General features: G+C 41.2%; 1 protein-coding gene across 5 annotated transcripts in view; it reads right to left on the reverse strand.

The window, feature by feature from the left end:
- The window catches only part of LOC138959559 (la-related protein 4-like), a 94,051-nt gene that overhangs the window by 39,987 nt on the left and 36,620 nt on the right, over positions 1-17,444 (reverse strand). For all 5 annotated transcript variants that reach the window (XM_070331090.1, XM_070331091.1, XM_070331089.1 and 2 more), the window contains 4 exons: positions 11,067-11,166; positions 5,412-5,966; positions 4,622-4,748; positions 1,233-1,369 (listed from right to left, as the gene is read on the reverse strand). In XM_070331090.1, coding sequence (XP_070187191.1) covers positions 1,233-1,369; positions 4,622-4,748; positions 5,412-5,966; positions 11,067-11,166 — 919 coding nt within the window. The remainder of the gene's footprint in view (positions 1-1,232; positions 1,370-4,621; positions 4,749-5,411; positions 5,967-11,066; positions 11,167-17,444) is intronic.

The following is a 17,444-nucleotide window of genomic DNA, read 5'->3' on the forward strand; positions in this document are numbered from 1 at the left end:
ACAAGGGATGCAACTCTGCTGAATCAAAAGCATAAAGATCACCTGTGAACAATTCTAGGATCAGGAAATCTGAACATCTGTTTGTTTTCATTAGGAAATAGAAATGAAATGTAATGCTTTTGATTATTTATGACTTAAGCTGTGGTAAATTTGGCTGGTATGCAACTTTTACAGTAATATTAATAACACAGACATAAAGAAAAAGAAACAAAACAAGAAAGCAACTTAGAAAAATGTTTTGTTTGTAGTCAGTTTTTTATACTTGGTTTTATACAACAAAAAACATAATTTAAATTAAAAAAAATGCTGATTTACTCTTTTGTAGTGTGTGTTTATGTGGTAAGTAAAGTTCCATAGTAAATTACTTTGTAAATTGTGTGGTTGGGGTACATAAAGGGGGTAACTTTTAGTGAGGTTTAGTGTGTGATTGTGTGACAGGGTGTGAATGTGGTTTTGATTTCTTGTTTCTTTGTGGCGGCTTTTATTTTAAATTCTTTATTAAAACAAGGTTAATTATCATTATATTAAAACATAGCATTTTAGTCATCAAGTTTTCTGTGTGTTTGTGGTAGTTATTAGTAGTGCAAATCCACATGTATGCATTATAAGTATGAATGTACGTCTTTTGTGTATGTGGTTAGCAAGCGACGAGCCGCTGGGGCGCTTGTAAGAAATCCCGGCAAGTTGGGGGCCGGTTGGGATTTGGGGGGGCCGGTTCAATTTTTGACTTACCGGCCCCCCTGGCCGGTAGCAAAAAAAGTTAAGGTACACCCCTGGATGCACTCTCTCCTTTTGCATTCACATTAAATCAATACACTGCCTTTACAATCTATCACCCTTCTGACCAACAATAAACAACAGAAAAGGGGTGAGTTTAGGAGGGGGTGGGGGCGAGGGTGAGGCAACAGCAATTATTTTTCTGCATCACTCTTCCCTGTCAATCAGGAGCAGGAAACATGTATGTGTATCAAATGAGAGAAGAAAGAGTCGCACTGCTTTCAGTTTCCTTATGACATACACACAGTTCTTCCCCTATTAGTGTTGCTACACCAACCACGGAAAACAAAAATCAATGAAAATAAGATGAGTGCAGTGCATCTTATTCTTACACACACACACACACAATGAGAGACAAGACAGTGACACATACATACAGTGACAGACACACACAGACAAGACAGACACAAACAAAACCCACACTCAAGCATTTAACTCAATCATGAAAAACTCACTTCTCAGTATTTCCACGATGAGATCATAGTCTCTGGTGAGCTTGACCACCTGGTTGAAGTTGGCAATGGTGGAGATGGGTACATACTGGTCACCATCCATTTGTGACTGAAGGTAGTGGTCCTGGACCAAATTGACCCTGAAAAGCAAAGCGCACCAGCCTTGTTCATGAAAAACTGCCAATGGCTGAATAAGCTGTTTTTGTTACTACAGTGAAACCTATTGTAATAATACCCTTTGTTTTCAAACCTTGTTTCCAAAGATTATATTTTTTATAAAGTCTGTACATTTGCTACCAATAATTTACTGCCTCCGAAATGAAACCTTATTTTTTCCACTTTTTGTGTTGTTGAGGTCTTACAACAGGTTTCAGAGTGCCATGAAACATAATTATAAATCTGAAGTGCTTGTTCTCTGCGTATGAAATTACAGTATCTATCTGAAGATCTTCAAAAGTCTAAAAAAAAACAAGAAGAGCAAACGCTCGATCGAGTCACTTTCGCAGTTCTGAATATTATATGAGGCATCAGATGGACAGGAAGAAATTGCTATTCACAACACAATGAGTCACGTTCACATAAAATTTGAGCCCGGTCACTTTTATAGTTTCCGAGAAAAGCCCAACGTTAAGTTGTGTGTTGCCGAACAGAAAAGGCTAGTTATCTCCCTTGTTTTTCTGATAACGTTCGTAAAAGGCTACAGATGTAAATACTTTGATGTAAAGAATAATCCTACAAAGTTTCAATCACATCCGATGAACTTTGTCAAAATTTTTCCTTTGACGCTGACCTGTGACCTTGAAAAAGGTCAAAGGTCAACGAAACCACCGTTAAAGTGTAGAGGTCATTGGAGGTCACGACTAAACAAAATATGAGCCCGATCGCTTTGATAGTTTCCGAGAAAAGTCCAACGTTAAGGTGGTGTCTACGGACGGCCGGCCGGACGGCCGGACAGACTAACACTGACCGATTACATAGTCACTTTTTCTCAAGTGACTCAAAAATTAGAACAGAGAGGAGACAGGTTCAGTAAAAGAAGAAGAGAAAATCTGGACATAAACGTGAAATAACTAAACTTTAAACTGGTCTTTACACAGATGTTTTACTGTACAGGCCCCAGTGGGTTATCATTCATAAGTCCATACACAATACAACAGCAACTGAGTAAGATACTACTTAAAAGGTCACTAACAACACAATAGGCCAGTTTTATGAAGGCCAAATTCAAAATGAGCAATTTCCACTTTGCTCTTTCGGGAAGTTTGTTTACTATGTGAAACTAGGCAATGAGTAACACAGGCATGGGAATTGAAAATTGTAAAAAAGGCTGAAAATGTATAACTGAACTCTTTCTAAAATGGAAATGTGACAACTGTATTAGACTAAACCTTACTGATAACTTGATACTTTTTGGTTTTGACAGTAACATAAAGACAGATCAAGGCTTTGATTTCATACTCTTGAACGCTAAATTTTTTGTTTATAAATGTAGAATCAATAACATCAGACCATGTTTACGTGTATTTTTGAAAGAATTATCTTATCTACATAAAATTGACCAATATGTTTACAGTATTCATATGAAACAATATCAGTTTACCCTTAAATGGGCTCCATATAATGCATTATTAGCTGCCATATAAATTATGTATCATGTTGTTTTGTCAAATATTTATGTACCTTGAATTGTTTGACAATTAATTCTTGCATGCCTGAATAAAAAATGTTGAAGAAAAAAAAAATGTTCTCCAAAGAACCCAGATGGTGCAATCTGTTGTCATCTGAGCTGCAAGTTTGCCATTAGTTTCTGTTTTTAGAATCAGAGTTTTTAGTACCAATTTTTGCTTTTTTGAAGAAAAAATATAAATACATGTATTATATGGTTTAAATTTGTTAAAAAATTGATCTGTTGAGACAAACAGGAAAATGTAACTTGTAACACAATCTGGTTTACTTTCAAACATAAAAGTTCAAGTAACTGAGGCGGGCGGTAGCAGTGCGTGAACAAAGTACGGAAAGTTTTTGCGGGCTTTTGCGCAAAGGCCAAAGTAACCGATGCTTTTTTTGTGTGCCTCCCCCCTTTATTTTTTCGGCGGACACTTTTGCTTTTTTGGCGGAACAAAAAAAATTTGCCGCCATTCGGCGGACAATTCCCAAGCCTGGTAACAGCTATTGTGTTTTCAGTGTAGCAATAGGGTCCGATATTTAGATGAGACAAGAATAATGCCGACGAGTCGAAGACTCGTCGCATTATACTTGTTCGAGTCTAAATATCGGACCCTACTGCTACGCTGAAAATACAATAGCAATTATATAGCTGTTTTGACCTAGATTTGTTGTTCCAAACTTACAAAATGACAGTTTTTGCGTCGATGCGTTGATCTCAGGTTTTGATAGCAGACGCCGTTTCTTATGCGCATTAGTTTTGCGCAGGCGCCACACTGACTTTGGAACTCAATTTTGACAACACAGCTGTTAAACAGCGTTTTATTAGTTCATTCGTATACAACAAAAAGAAGGGTTTTTTTAAATTTTGAACAAGACTACTTATGAAGAAGACCAAAACACAACATCAACGGAAAACTAGAAACAACTGAAGAACTAGGATGCAACAAGGGGAGGAGAAGAGAACAGCTAATCCGTACAACGCGAGCAGACGGCAGCGACGTTTTCAGTTTGGGTGAATGGCATTTATACTTGTCTCGTCATGAAGCGAATTTTTCAACCTCAGTTATAAACGACTACATGAATGTTAGTGCCATGGGTAGTGGGGTATTTAGTGTGGAGTTACGAGATAAGAAAAGCCGAATGCGAAAGTTTGTGTCAGTGGGCAACTGAGCTCACACAGGCACACAAAAACGGCTGTTCCGTTTTACTCCCCTGTTTGTACATCTTTCAACTTTGGGCATTTTATGGTGTTTAGGATAAGAAAATAATTGGTTTAGTCCTGTTTCATCGGGAAGTTAGCAGAAAAGGGTATGCTATCGACATTTGTAAAGCTGAAAATCATTCCCGAGAATAATTTCAAGTTGTCAGTGTATGCTGTTGTCGATTGTTAACATCGTGTGGTACAGATGGGTAAACCGGAACCATGCGTCTTTGTTATTGCCAATATGCTTTTGGATATTGGCAAAAATGGCCGACTTCCGTAGCATTATGCTTTGATGATGATGTCGAGACCATCCAATCACAGCCCCCGAATTCCCCCACGTGTCCATCAGAATAGCTATATTGAAGGATGTGAGCAAGACATTGATTGGGCATGCCTTTCTCTCTTTCTCTCTTCCGCCCGCACACACACTGGCGAGGATGTGAGAAAACAGTTGATTAGACAAGAGTGTGCTCTCACCCTCAGTCTCACAGTCACACTCACACAGAATACTATTACTAACCTTGAGAAGTAGTACTCCAGCTGGGCCAAAAGCAGTTTCCGAATCTCTGTGGGAGAAGTGGGCACGCTGGTCTCAGGTACTTGGGTTCCTAGGGCTCCCGCCTCCTGACTGTCCTGTGGGCCTGGCCCTGATGGAAGAATTCAAATCATAGTTTTCATACCTATGCTGCAACCACCTGTCATTGTTTTCATTTTTGTCATGAAAAAAAATGAAGCAATGGAGAGCCCCCCTAAAAAGCATATGGGAACTCCCTCCAAATACACAACAGATATGTATATGCATGTGTATGCCTGCACTCAAGCAGTCAGAATTTGGAGAAGAAAAAACCCACAAAAACATGCATGAGCATCAGTATAAAAAGGAAGAAAAAGAGAGCACTATACTATAACACCCAAGGTTATTTGTTTTCCAAGTAAAACAAACTTTAAAGGTAACATTGTGCCTTTTTCTCAAGTAAAACACCTCCGATTTATTTGTCTTGCCAACCCATCACCACTGAACACATTACAAACACTCCACACCAAGCATCTCATGATACTGAGAAGAAAAGTAGTTCAACTTCATACTGTGCATATTCCTCCGAAAGCAGTGTATCAGTATGGCTGCCTGAATGGCGGGGTAAAAACGGTCATACACGTAAAAACACACTTGTGCATAACCATGGGTGAACGTGGGAGTTTCAGCCCATGAACGAAGAAGAAGATACTATGCATACATTGTACCACACATTCGAACCAAGCTAGTACACAAAACAAGGGATAAAAGACCACAAAAGACTTGAACCACTCACCATATCCATTGGCCAAGGGGGCTGAAGCTGTGGACACTGCGGGTGGCGGTGGAGGCGGGCCCACCAGGTCTCCTTGGGGCAGAGGCACATCCACCATGACCTGATCGGCGCCCACACCACCCTCTTCATCCACCAGCACCACAGGAGCCTCGCCTCCCATCACCATGGTGATGCCATCCTGGGTTCCCACCATGGGTTCCGCCGGCACAAACTCCTGGGGTGGGGACCTGGCTGGCACAAACTCCTGGGGTGGGAGCCTGGCTGGCACAAACTCCTGGGGTAGGGGTCTGGCTGGCACAAACTCCTGGGGTGGACGTCTTGCTGGTACAAACTCCTGGGGTGGAGGCCTGGCTGGCACAAACTCCTGGGGTGGGGGTCTAGCTGGCACAAACTCCTGGGGTGGGGACCTGGCTGGCACAAACTCCTGGGGTGGGGGCCCAAGATCCAGGCCGTCTTCCACCATCGGGGCAGGGGGGCTGTCCGACACCGGAGAATCTCCAGGTGAGAACCCGCCCCCCACCTCATCCTGCTTTATGTCCCCATTGGTTAGAAATTCTGCAAAGGGAAATATTCTGGGAATCAACTCGGGGGTGGGGGCGAAAATAAGCACAGTGGAAAGAAATCCTCTCTAATGATCCCCTGCAACTGAAAACTTAATCGTCTTTCAAGACCCTGCTTTCTAAATTTTTCTGTTCATTAAATCGGTATTTTGACCTTTATTTTAAGAAACGCTCTTTTTTCATACCCTTATCTTCTCAGATATTTGTGGCCTCAAAAGTGGGTTCCACTGTAACGGTGTATGCAATAAGTTTAATGCAGACTGTCTCACACTGCAAATACTAGCCAAGCTGATAATGCCAACAACAGGGTTCAAGTCAGATTTCCTCATATCATCAGACATCACTCAAACTAACAACATTGAGACAGATCAGTCCACAAGACTTTACAGACTGGCAAAGTCAAGTCAGATGCTCATGATCAGTCCAGGTAGACTCTGAATCTTAGTTCCCAATGCCCCACCCAAGAAGCGTGTAATCAAAAGAGACATGGAGTTTAACCACATGCAGTCAACCTGTAATTACACTGTACTATAAATCACACCTAGACTTCTTGCAAAATAATGACAATAACAATCAAAACAAGTCGCGTAAGGCAAAAATACAACATTTAGTCAAGCTCAGTCGAACTCACAGAATGAAACTCAACGCATTGCATTTTTTCCGCAAGACCGTACACTCGTAGCATCGTCTGTCCACCCCTCGTGGCAAAGGCAGTGAAATTAACAATCCAAAAAAGCGCGGTAGCGGTTGCGCTGAGGAAGATAGCACGCTTTTCTATATCTCTATTCTTTTTAACTCTCTGAACGTGTTTTTAATCCAAACATATATCTATATGTTTTTGGAATCAGGAACGGACAAGGAATAAGATGAAATTGTTTTTAAATCGATTTCGGAAATTTAATTTTAATCATAATTTTTATATTTTTAATTTTCAGAGCTTGTTTTTAATCCAAATATAACATATTTATATGTTTTTGGAATCAGAAAATGATGAAGAATACAATAAACGTAATTTTGGATCGTTTTATAAAAAATTAATTTTAATTACAATTTTCAGATTTGTAATGACCAAAGTCATGAATTAATTTTGAAGCCTCCAAGCTGAAATGCAATACCAAAAGTCCGGCCTTCGTCGAAGATTGCTTGGCCAAAATTTCAATCAATTTTATTGAACAAGAAGAGCAAACGCTCGATCGAGTCACTTTCGCAGTTCTGAATATTATATGAGGCATCAGATGGACAGGAAGAAATTGCTATTCACAACACAATGAGTCACGTTCACATAAAATTTGAGCCCGGTCACTTTTATAGTTTCCGAGAAAAGCCCAACGTTAAGTTGTGTGTTGCCGAACAGAAAAGGCTAGTTATCTCCCTTTTTTTTCTGATAACGTTCGTAAAAGGCTACAGATGTAAATACTTTGATGTAAAGAATAATCCTACAAAGTTTCAATCACATCCGATGAACTTTGTCAAAGATATAAAATGTCTAATTTTTCCTTTGACGCTGACCTGTGACCTTGAAAAAGGTCAAAGGTCAACGAAACCATCGTTAAAGTGTAGAGGTCATTGGAGGTCACGACTAAACAAAATATGAGCCCGATCGCTTTGATAGTTTCCTGTCAAAGATATAAAATGTCTAATTTTTCCTTTGACGCTGACCTGTGACCTTGAAAAAGGTCAAAGGTCAATGAAACCATCGTTAAAGTGTAGAGGTCATTGGAGGTCACGACTAAACAAAATATGAGCCCGATCGCTTTGATAGTTTCCGAGAAAAGTCCAACGTTAAGGTGGTGTCTACGGCCGGCCGGCCGGCCGGCCGGACGGACGGCCGGCCGGCCGGACAGACTAACACTGACCGATTACATAGAGTCACTTTTTCTCAAGTGACTCAAAAATGAGGGTGTGACAGTGCCGCCTCAACTTTTACAAAATGCCAGATATGACGTCATCAAAGACATTTATCGAAAAACTGAAAAAAACGTCTGGGGATATCATACTCAGGAACTCTCATGAAAAATTTCATAAAGATCGGTCCAGTAGTTTACTTTGAATCGCTCTCCACACACACACACACAACGACCCTCGTCTCGATTCCCTCCTCTATGTTAAAACATTTACCGGGTAGTCAAAACTTGACTAAATGTAAAAACAAAACAACGTTAACATGTATTTCATTCCTGCCCTGATGTTAAGGTTGTCAGCGGTTCTAACCAGAGAGGAGTAATTCTTTAAAAACCCTGCCAAAACCAATGTGCATGATCAACTACCCTGACATTTGTTCAAAGTACCACATACAAATGCACACATAATGTGACTGACTGGGTGGCCGAGTGGTAAGGCACTTGCGCTGGGAAGCGAGAGGTTGCGAGTTCGACACTGGGTCAGGGCGTTAGCAATTTTCTCCCCCCTTTCCTAACCTAGGTGGTGGGTTCAAGTGCTAGTCTTTCGGATGAGACGAAAAACCGAGGTCCCTTCGTGTACACTACATTGGGGTGTGCACGTTAAGATCCCACGATTGACAAAAGGGTCTTTCCTGCCAAAATTGTATAGGCATAGATAAAAATGTCCACCAAAATACCCGTGTGACTTGGAATAATAGGCCGTGAAAAGTAGGATATGCGCCGAAATGGCTGCGATCTGCTGGCCGATGTGAATGCGTGATGTATTGTGTAAAAAAAAATTCCATCTCACACGGCATAAATAAATCCCTCGGCCTTGAATATGTGCGCGATATAAATTGCATAAAATAAAAATTAAAATATTAAAAAATAAAAAAATAAATCCCTGCGCTTAGAACTGTACCCACGGAATACGCGCGATATAAGCCTCATATTGATTGATTGATTGACTCCTTCAAAAAAAAATTCCAATCGTTTTACTTTTTTATATAACATAAAAATAGTCCTCTTTCTTTGTGTGTTTAATGCATGGCAGACATTAAGTTTGAGCTCAGCAGAATGATTAGCCAGTGAAACCACAAAACAAGTCGCGTAAGGCGAAAATACAACATTTAGTCAAGCTGTCGAACTCACAGAATGAAACTGAACGCAATGCAATTTTTCAGCAAGACCGTATACTCGTAGCATCGTCAGTCCACCAAAGGCAGTGAAATTGACAAGAAGAGCGGGGTAGTAGTTGCGCTGAGAAGGATAGCACGCTTTTCTGTACCTCTCTTCGTTTTAACTTTCTGAGCGTGTTTTTAATCCAAACATATCATATCTATATGTTTTTGGAATCAGGAACCGCCAAGGAATAAGATGAAAGTGTTTTTAAATCGATTTCGGAAATTTGATTTTGATAATAATTTTTATATGTTTAATTTTCAGACCTTGTTTTTAATCCTAATATAACATATTTATATGTTTTTGGAATCAGAAAATGATGAAGAATAAGATTTGGATCGTTTTATAAAAAAATAATTTTAATTACAATTTTCAGATTTTTAATGACCAAAGTCATTAATTAATTTTTAAGCCACCAAGCTGAAATGCAATACCAAACCCCGGGCTTCGTCGAAGATTGCTTGGCCAAAATTTCAATCAATTTGATTGAAAAATGAGGGTGTGACAGTGCCGCCTCAACTTTTACAAAAAGCCGGATATGACGTCATCAAAGACATTTATCGAAAAAATGAAAAAAAACGTCCGGGGATGTCATACCCAGGAACTCTCATGTCAAATTTCATAAAGATCGGTCCAGTAGTTTACTCTCAATCGCTCTACACACACACACGCACACGCACACACACATACGCCACACCCTCGTCTCGATTCCCCCCTCTACGTTAAAACATTTAGTCAAAACTTGACTAAATGTAAAAAATGAGCTGTTGAACAAAAACATCCTCTTGGCAGACAAGGGAAGACCCAAGAATGCCAGTTAACTGTCCAGAAGGAGACCTCATCACCAGCGCTGACCTTACAGCCAACCCTGGCAAGCCCCATAAAAAGCTGCCACCTGACAGGCAAGTTGACAAACTTGGGATCACATTCATGTGAGGATCTGCATCCAACACCCAAGTCAGACAGAACCCCCCCCCCCCCCCCCCCCCCCCCAGCATCCTTTCCCCCCAGGGCACTTAAATGACTTTCATTTCTCATGAATATTATATATGCAGCAATAAAACCTGTCAGGAAGCTGGCAGCCTTAAAGAACCTGTAAACACACTATCAGTATCTCCCTCTTTCAAGTTATTTTTATTCGCCTTGTTATTTTATTCACCTTGTGCTTAAAATAAAAGTTGTTTTGGTTTTGTTTTGCTTTGGGGTACGATAAGGTTTCAGCAGCATTTTCACTATCTGAAATTCAACAGTTTAGCCTTGCCTGTCCTTCACAATGAAGAAAAGAAAAGAAAATACCTCTTGAACCCTTTACTGCTCACCTGCAATCTTGCGTACTTATACACACTCCAGGGTTCGACACTAGCGGGGGCGGGGGGCGGAACACCCCAGAGTTTTGTGTTCCGCCCCAAACATTGCCGAAGCTTGGGGCCCACTCCGCCCGAGGATAAATTCCAACAATGACAAACCGAAAATTCTAATGCCAGAGCCAATCACTAAAAATCGCCAGTCAAAGTCATCACTGAAATTTGCGTTACGATCAATGCCGCAGTCAAGAAAAAAAAAACATTGAAATCGTCGAAGGACAATGCCGCAAGGGAAATAACTCCCAGATTGCGCTCTCTAGCGTGACAGATAAGTATCGCCTTCAAATGCCAAACGCAATATGTGGCAACATATCCCTGGTGTAGAAAAAACATGGAAATGAAGATGAAGAACAGGGTGGAGAGAAACGAAAAAAGGAGACCGATGCAGCCAAAAGCGCGAAGCGCTGTCGTAATTTCAATGTCAAATGGTTGAAAGAATGTGTACGATGAAGAAAAACAGACAATGCATTGCCGCACGTGAATACTGAGAGTGGGCCCCAGGTTTTTGTTTTCCGCCCCAGCAATTTCCATCTCTGGGGCCAGTGTGGCCCCAGGCCAAATAAGTTAGTGTCGACCCCTGCACTCTAAAGAGTAACATTATCAATTATCATACAAATTTAAAATGACAGTGAACTGTCTCGCACTCTAAAACTTTCCCCGATATCTTACCTTCACCAGGTTCCCAGCCCTTGTCTACAGTTGGAGTTACTGCCTTGTGATAGAAAAAGGTGTCAGCATTAGGGTTTAACCCAGTTCCAGTCTTTTGCACCTGTGAACACACAAATGAAAATGGGCCATTTAAAAACATGCATAAATTCCTTTAAATACAACAACTGTTATCGTACAGAATGACATTTGGGTGTTGTGAACAATGAAAAGACAGACATCCTTGGGATCAGCCCAAAGTATCCCTACATTGCAGGTGGCTTGCCATGACACATTTATTTTGGTCAAGATAATATTAATAGAAACACGGAGAACAGAACCTGCCCTTCCATGGAAGGTGTTATCTTATTGGAAGGGCCCCACATGCCAGGTACCACTGTACATTGTACTGGCAACCTCCAGGTACTAGTAATGGGTTTGGTGTCTGGGAGAAGGGAGCAATTCAAACTCTGCACTGATAAACAAACAAATCCACAAAGCGAAACGGATAGACTTGTTTCCTGCAAAGCACACACCCTGAATCCTCTCTCAGTCAATCACCTCACTACCACTTAAGAGTAAGAATAGGTCATCCATGATCAATAATACCGCTTAACTTACTGCTGTGGAAATAAGGAGGCAAGAAACCTCACTCTTAATTACGCTGATAGAACCACCAGCCATCAATACTAGTTTACATTGTTCATATTACTCAATAGCCATAACTGTATGATGCAGAAGCAACAATATGTTTTGGCCTTGGGACATGATAGCAAGAGACATGATAGCAAGAGACATGATAGCAAGAGACATGACAGGGACAGAGGGGGGTAGGAGCTGGAAAGGACAGCCTACTGGAACTTACATAAACAGTGAGAACGGAAGGGAGTGAGGAACGGGTAGAGAGAGTGGGGGAGAGGGAATGAGACAAGGAGTGACCTGTGTTGACAACTCTTCGACAAGCGCTTAGAACTGTACCCACGGAATACGCGCTATATAAGCTTCCTATTGATTGATTGAATTAAACGATTCATGTAACTTGTAAGTAAACATGACAAAACCTCTCTCTCTCACACAGTCACACACACTCTTTCTCTCTCTCTCTCTTTCTGATTCTCCCTCTATCCCACTCTCTGAGAGTGAGTGAGTGAGTGAGAGTGAGAGAGCGAGAAAGAGGGAGACTCAGAAAGAGAGAGTACAGCACCCCGTGAATTACCATGCTGTCCCTATTTCTGCAGTGATGATGAAACTCCCTTTTGAATAGGACAATCCTAATTCACTGAATGGCATTCTTTTTTACTGATCACCAAGTTCACCTTGCTGTCCTGGTCACACTCCGAAATGACACAGTTACCGTACAATTAGTCACCGTACACCCGCACTTCTGTATCCATACACCCTTCTCAGTCGACAGTCCATGCAATGATGCACAGGTGAAAGACAGAAGAAACAAAGTGCTGTGTCAAAATAAGTCAGTCTCTCTAAGTGTCTCGAATCTGTCTCCACTTTTTGATCAGACATACACGTGACCTCTATCTCGCCGGCTAAAAATCTTGACCTAGCTTGCATGAGTAGCTAGCAACACGAGTGCAGATTAACGGTGCTAAATTCCACCTAGGTATACGTAGTGGGGGTGGGTTGGTGGAAAGCCGTTCAAGGTGAATGACCCGAACCTTTCTCTTGAGCTTTTTTACGCAACTGGTAGGAACAGCGTTGCTTTTCCGTATCACTGTGTTTCAGTGCGTATGCCGTCATGTCCTCTCGAGTGGGTCTCTGTTGTGAAATAATCAAGGGAGTGTTGACTTCCTTACATTTAGGGATTTAGGGAACAGTTTATCAAGCAATACCATTAGTTACAGTTTTAACACTGTAAGTCACCAAAACTATACCCCCCCCCCCCCCCCCCCCCCAACGAAAGCATGTCAATGTGATTGTGTACGCAGGGAAGTTCAAAAACCAACACTTAAGCACTTTAATTAGAAAAACAGCGAGTATAACTTTTACTTTCTCAATCACAGAGGGAAAAAAAGCGCTGCAACACTTAAAGGGGAGGGGGGGAGGGTGGTTGGTGGTGGTGGTCTAATGTATGTTGCTTCTGGTCACAACAGTTTAGAGCGTTGACTAGCTTCCTTGTGCGATGAAACTAAACTGAAACTCACATAAAATTAAGAAACACCCTTTTTGCATTTGTCAGCAATAGCAAATCTCCCCCCCCCCCCCCTCCCCCCTGTTAAGAGCGAATTACAAATAATTGCAGTTTCAACAATTTGACACCATGCGCCCATATGGCGGGAACACACTTTGTACCTCTGCCCATCTGGAGGCTATCTGCCGGCATAGCATAAACAATAATTAACCCAAAGCACCCTATCCTTTCCAAGCTGCTACCTGTCAGCTGAGTTTGCAGTGTTGCCCCTTCAAAACGTGATTGCCATTTGACTCTCTCTGTCCCTCTCTCTGTCAGACACACACACTATTATGTGTGTATACTCTGTTATGCAGCTGTGCTGTGAGCGAGCAAGAATAAACAAGAAGGGCAAAGCCCATACGACTCACATCTTGACCTTAACTAAACCTAGCAATGACATCATACACAAAGAACTGCTTGACACATTTTTCCTACCAAAATACATGTGACCTTGACCCAAGGTCAAGGTCATCCAAGGTCATGCAACACAAAGCTGTTAATTCAAGACATAGGAAGTACAATGGTGCTTATTGGCTCTTTCTACCATGAGATATGGTCACTTTTAGTGGTTCACTACCTTATTTTGGTCACATTTCATAAGGGTCAAAGTGACCTTGACCTTGATCATATGTGACCAAATGTGTCTCATGATGAAAGCATAACATGTGCCCCACATAATTTTTAAGTTTGAAACGGTTATCTTCCATAGTTCAGGGTCAAGGTCACTTCAAAATATGCATACAATCCAACTTTGAAGAGCTCCTGTGACCTTGACCTTGAAGCAAGGTAAACCAAACTGGTATCAAAAGATGGGGCTTACTTTGCCCTATATATCATATATAGGTGAGGTATTCAATCTCAAAAACTTCAGAGAAAATGGGAAAAATGTGAAAAATAGCTGTTTTTTAGACAACATTTATGGCCCCTGCGACCTTGACCTTGAAGTAAGGTCAAGATGCTATGTATGTTTTTGGGGGCCTTGTCATCATACACCATCTTGCCAAATTTGGTACTGATAGACTGAATAGTGTCCAAGAAATATCCAACGTTAAAGTTTTCCGGACGGACGTCCGGACGGACGACTCGGGTGAGTACATAGACTCACTTTTGCTTCGCATGTGAGTCAAAAAGAGCCATTCATTCCCAAAAACGAAAAAATATATTTGCCCAGTCACTCACGAGTCGCGACAGTTACTCATTCACACAGATTCAACTTTTGGTTTTGTGTGTGTGAGAGAGAGAACAAGAACAAGAACAAATCTTTAATTGTCTAAGGCCACAGCCCCTTACAATAGTGGTTAAAATAACAGCAATAGTATCTGCAGTTATAAATTATAGTCACGCATAAAATTCAACAAATACATTAAGACCCTGATGACATGTCACTGAACCTGATTTATATATATATATATATATATATATATATATATAAAACATCAGAAATTGTGAAAGAAACAATTAAAAGTCAGCAGAGACTTTCTTCCGAGATTTGTTAAAATCTCTTAGCAGAGATAGAGAGAGAAATAAGTATCCCTTCACAGACAGCCTATTGGGAGCATCAGACCCTAATATATATAAGGGTTCGTCTCTTCTGTAACATGAAGAACACAAATCTGCTGAAGCTGTTCATCACATTATCCTCATTACTGCCACAGAAATACACAAGTTGTCGTTGCGGCGTCTTATAGTTCGAGATTTTCAAATACTTTGCTCGAAGGTCTTGATAAAAAGGACATAAAAATACAACATGGTGTTCATCTTCTTTATCAGCTGTACAGAGAGGACAGTTTCTTGTCGTTTGGTTTGGTGCATACCGAAACTTGTGAGCGTTGATTTCGGATACTCCTGCGCGTAAACGAGTAAGAGCAACTCTGTACTTAATAATAATATCTTCGATTAATTCAATGTATTTCTCTTTTTCCAAGCATGTTTTGTAACAATTATAAATGTCGAAAGGTTCACTGCATTCAGGCATGGGAATTGAAAATTGTAAAAAATGCTGAATATTTATAACTGAAGACGCGAAGCGTCAAAACAACGGCGCAAAGCGCCTAGCCTTACTAGGGGGGTCCGGGGGCATGCTCCCTCGGAAAAAAAATTTCTTCAAAGAACCCAGATGGTGCAAAACCCAGATGGTGCAATCTGGTGTCATCTGAGCTCCAAGTTTGCCATTAAATTCTGTTTTTAGAACCAGAGTTTTTAGTACAAAAATGTACCAATTTTTGCTTTTTTGAAGAAAAAAAATATATACATGTATTATATGGTTTAAATTTGTTAAAAAAAATTGATCTGTTGAGACAAACAGGAAAATGTAACTTGTAACACAATCTGTGCAATCTGGTTTACTTTCAAACATAAAAGTTCAAGTAACTGAGGCGGGCGGTAGCAGTGCGTGAACAAAGTACAGAAAGTTTTTGCGGGCTTTTGCGCAAAGGCCAAAGTAACCAGTGCTTTTTTTGTGTGCCTCCCCCCTTTATTTTTTCGGCGGACACTTTTGCATTTTCGGCGGAACAAAAAAAATAATTCGGCGGACAATTCCCATGCCTGTGCATTCTAAAAAGGAGAACCATTCTTGACAAAAACAATCTTCTAAACGTCTTTTAAACTCTTGTAAGAAACACTTCTCATTCCCAACCATTCCGTACATCCACACAGCAGCAAAACCATTACAACATAAAAGACTCTGCACATGTGAGACCCAATTTGTGTGGCCCTTGATGCCAAATTACATAATGCTTTATATGCAATCTTGGAATATCTTGAATCAGGTTGCTTCAGCAGTGTAAACCAGTATTTCACACATCTGACTGCAGAGTTAATATACACTGTACAGCACATGTCTTCCCAATTCACCATACACAATGTTGTTTGGAGATGGAGAGAGGGAGAGGGAGAGAGAGAGAGAGAGAGAGAGAGAGAGAGAGAGAGAGAGAGAGAGAGAGAGAGAGAGAGAGAGAGAGAGAGAGAGAGAGAGAGAGAGAGAGAGAGAGAGAGAGAGAGAGAGAGAGAGAGAGAGAGAGAGAGAGAGAGAGAGAGAGAGAGAGAGCACTTTCCATGTCTGACAACCCTTCACATTGTGTTTGTGACAAATGGCGTAACCCGCCGGATGAATGACAAAAGAAAGTTGTTTTCGTCTGAACACTTCTTACAGTAAGCCAAGAGACCTGTCGATTGTAAGCCACTTGTTGACAACAGTATTGGGACATAAAGCTTTTGCGTCTTTTTTTCTTCCCCAAGTGACCAGGAGAAGGGAAAAAACAGATAAAGAACAGAGAGAAAAAAAAACAGGCACACACACACAAATCACTCGGGATATTTCCAACTACCTTGACATCCTTCAACTATCCCCCCCCCCCCCCCCCCTCAACTGACTACAGCTTGTAGTGTCTGTGTGCCAACTGTCAACACGGTGACAGTTACAGTCATCCGTCAGCCAAACACGCTTATCAATACTTCAAACAAATGCCAGCAGCCAGCATATTTTCATGGTCTTTGCAGCAGCTGACCCAGGACAGGTCATGTTATCTGGCGATTGACTTCTTGCGTAAGCGAGAGGAAAATGTCCCTTGGCCAACACTAGCGCTGAAGGGAGCAAAACAAGCAGAGAGGAGTAGCACAGGGAGGATAATTGGGAGGACAGGGAAGAGGAGGCGGAGAGGCAGGAGGATGAAGACGCGAAGAAACAGAAGAAAGAAATACTGGCGGAAAGGGCTGGATTAAAGAATGTGATCCACTTTGGTATGTGTTTACTAACGTGGCGTGTGTGTTTTTTGTTGTTGAATACTCAGCCCATCGAATTTAAACAGTGCAAAACGGGGGAAAAAATGAGTGCAGGATCATCGGACCTTACCTCTTTTTAATCTATGATTTCTATAGGTGATAGACCTATCTATGAGAGGCCACCAGATACGACTACAACAACGCTCAGGGCGCTCCTGTACACGCACGTGCAACTCACACACTCTCACCCTCTCTCTCTCTGAGGACCTCCTCAAATCACTTCAATTCCAAATCGGCTACTACAGTTTTAAATGTCATATCATCCAATCGCTGACACCTAGTCCAGTCAATACAACAATAAATCTCAACTCGCCTTCAATATCAACCCACATGATAGATCAATAGCCCCGGACTTACGGGGGAATAACTGGGTTATTTACGGCAAGAGCTGCAGGCAAGCAAGTGACCCTGCAAGTCAAATATAGCCCGCTTGA

This window comes from Littorina saxatilis, linkage group LG2 (genome assembly GCF_037325665.1).
Source record: "Littorina saxatilis isolate snail1 linkage group LG2, US_GU_Lsax_2.0, whole genome shotgun sequence".
Lineage (NCBI taxonomy): Eukaryota > Metazoa > Mollusca > Gastropoda > Littorinimorpha > Littorinidae > Littorina > Littorina saxatilis.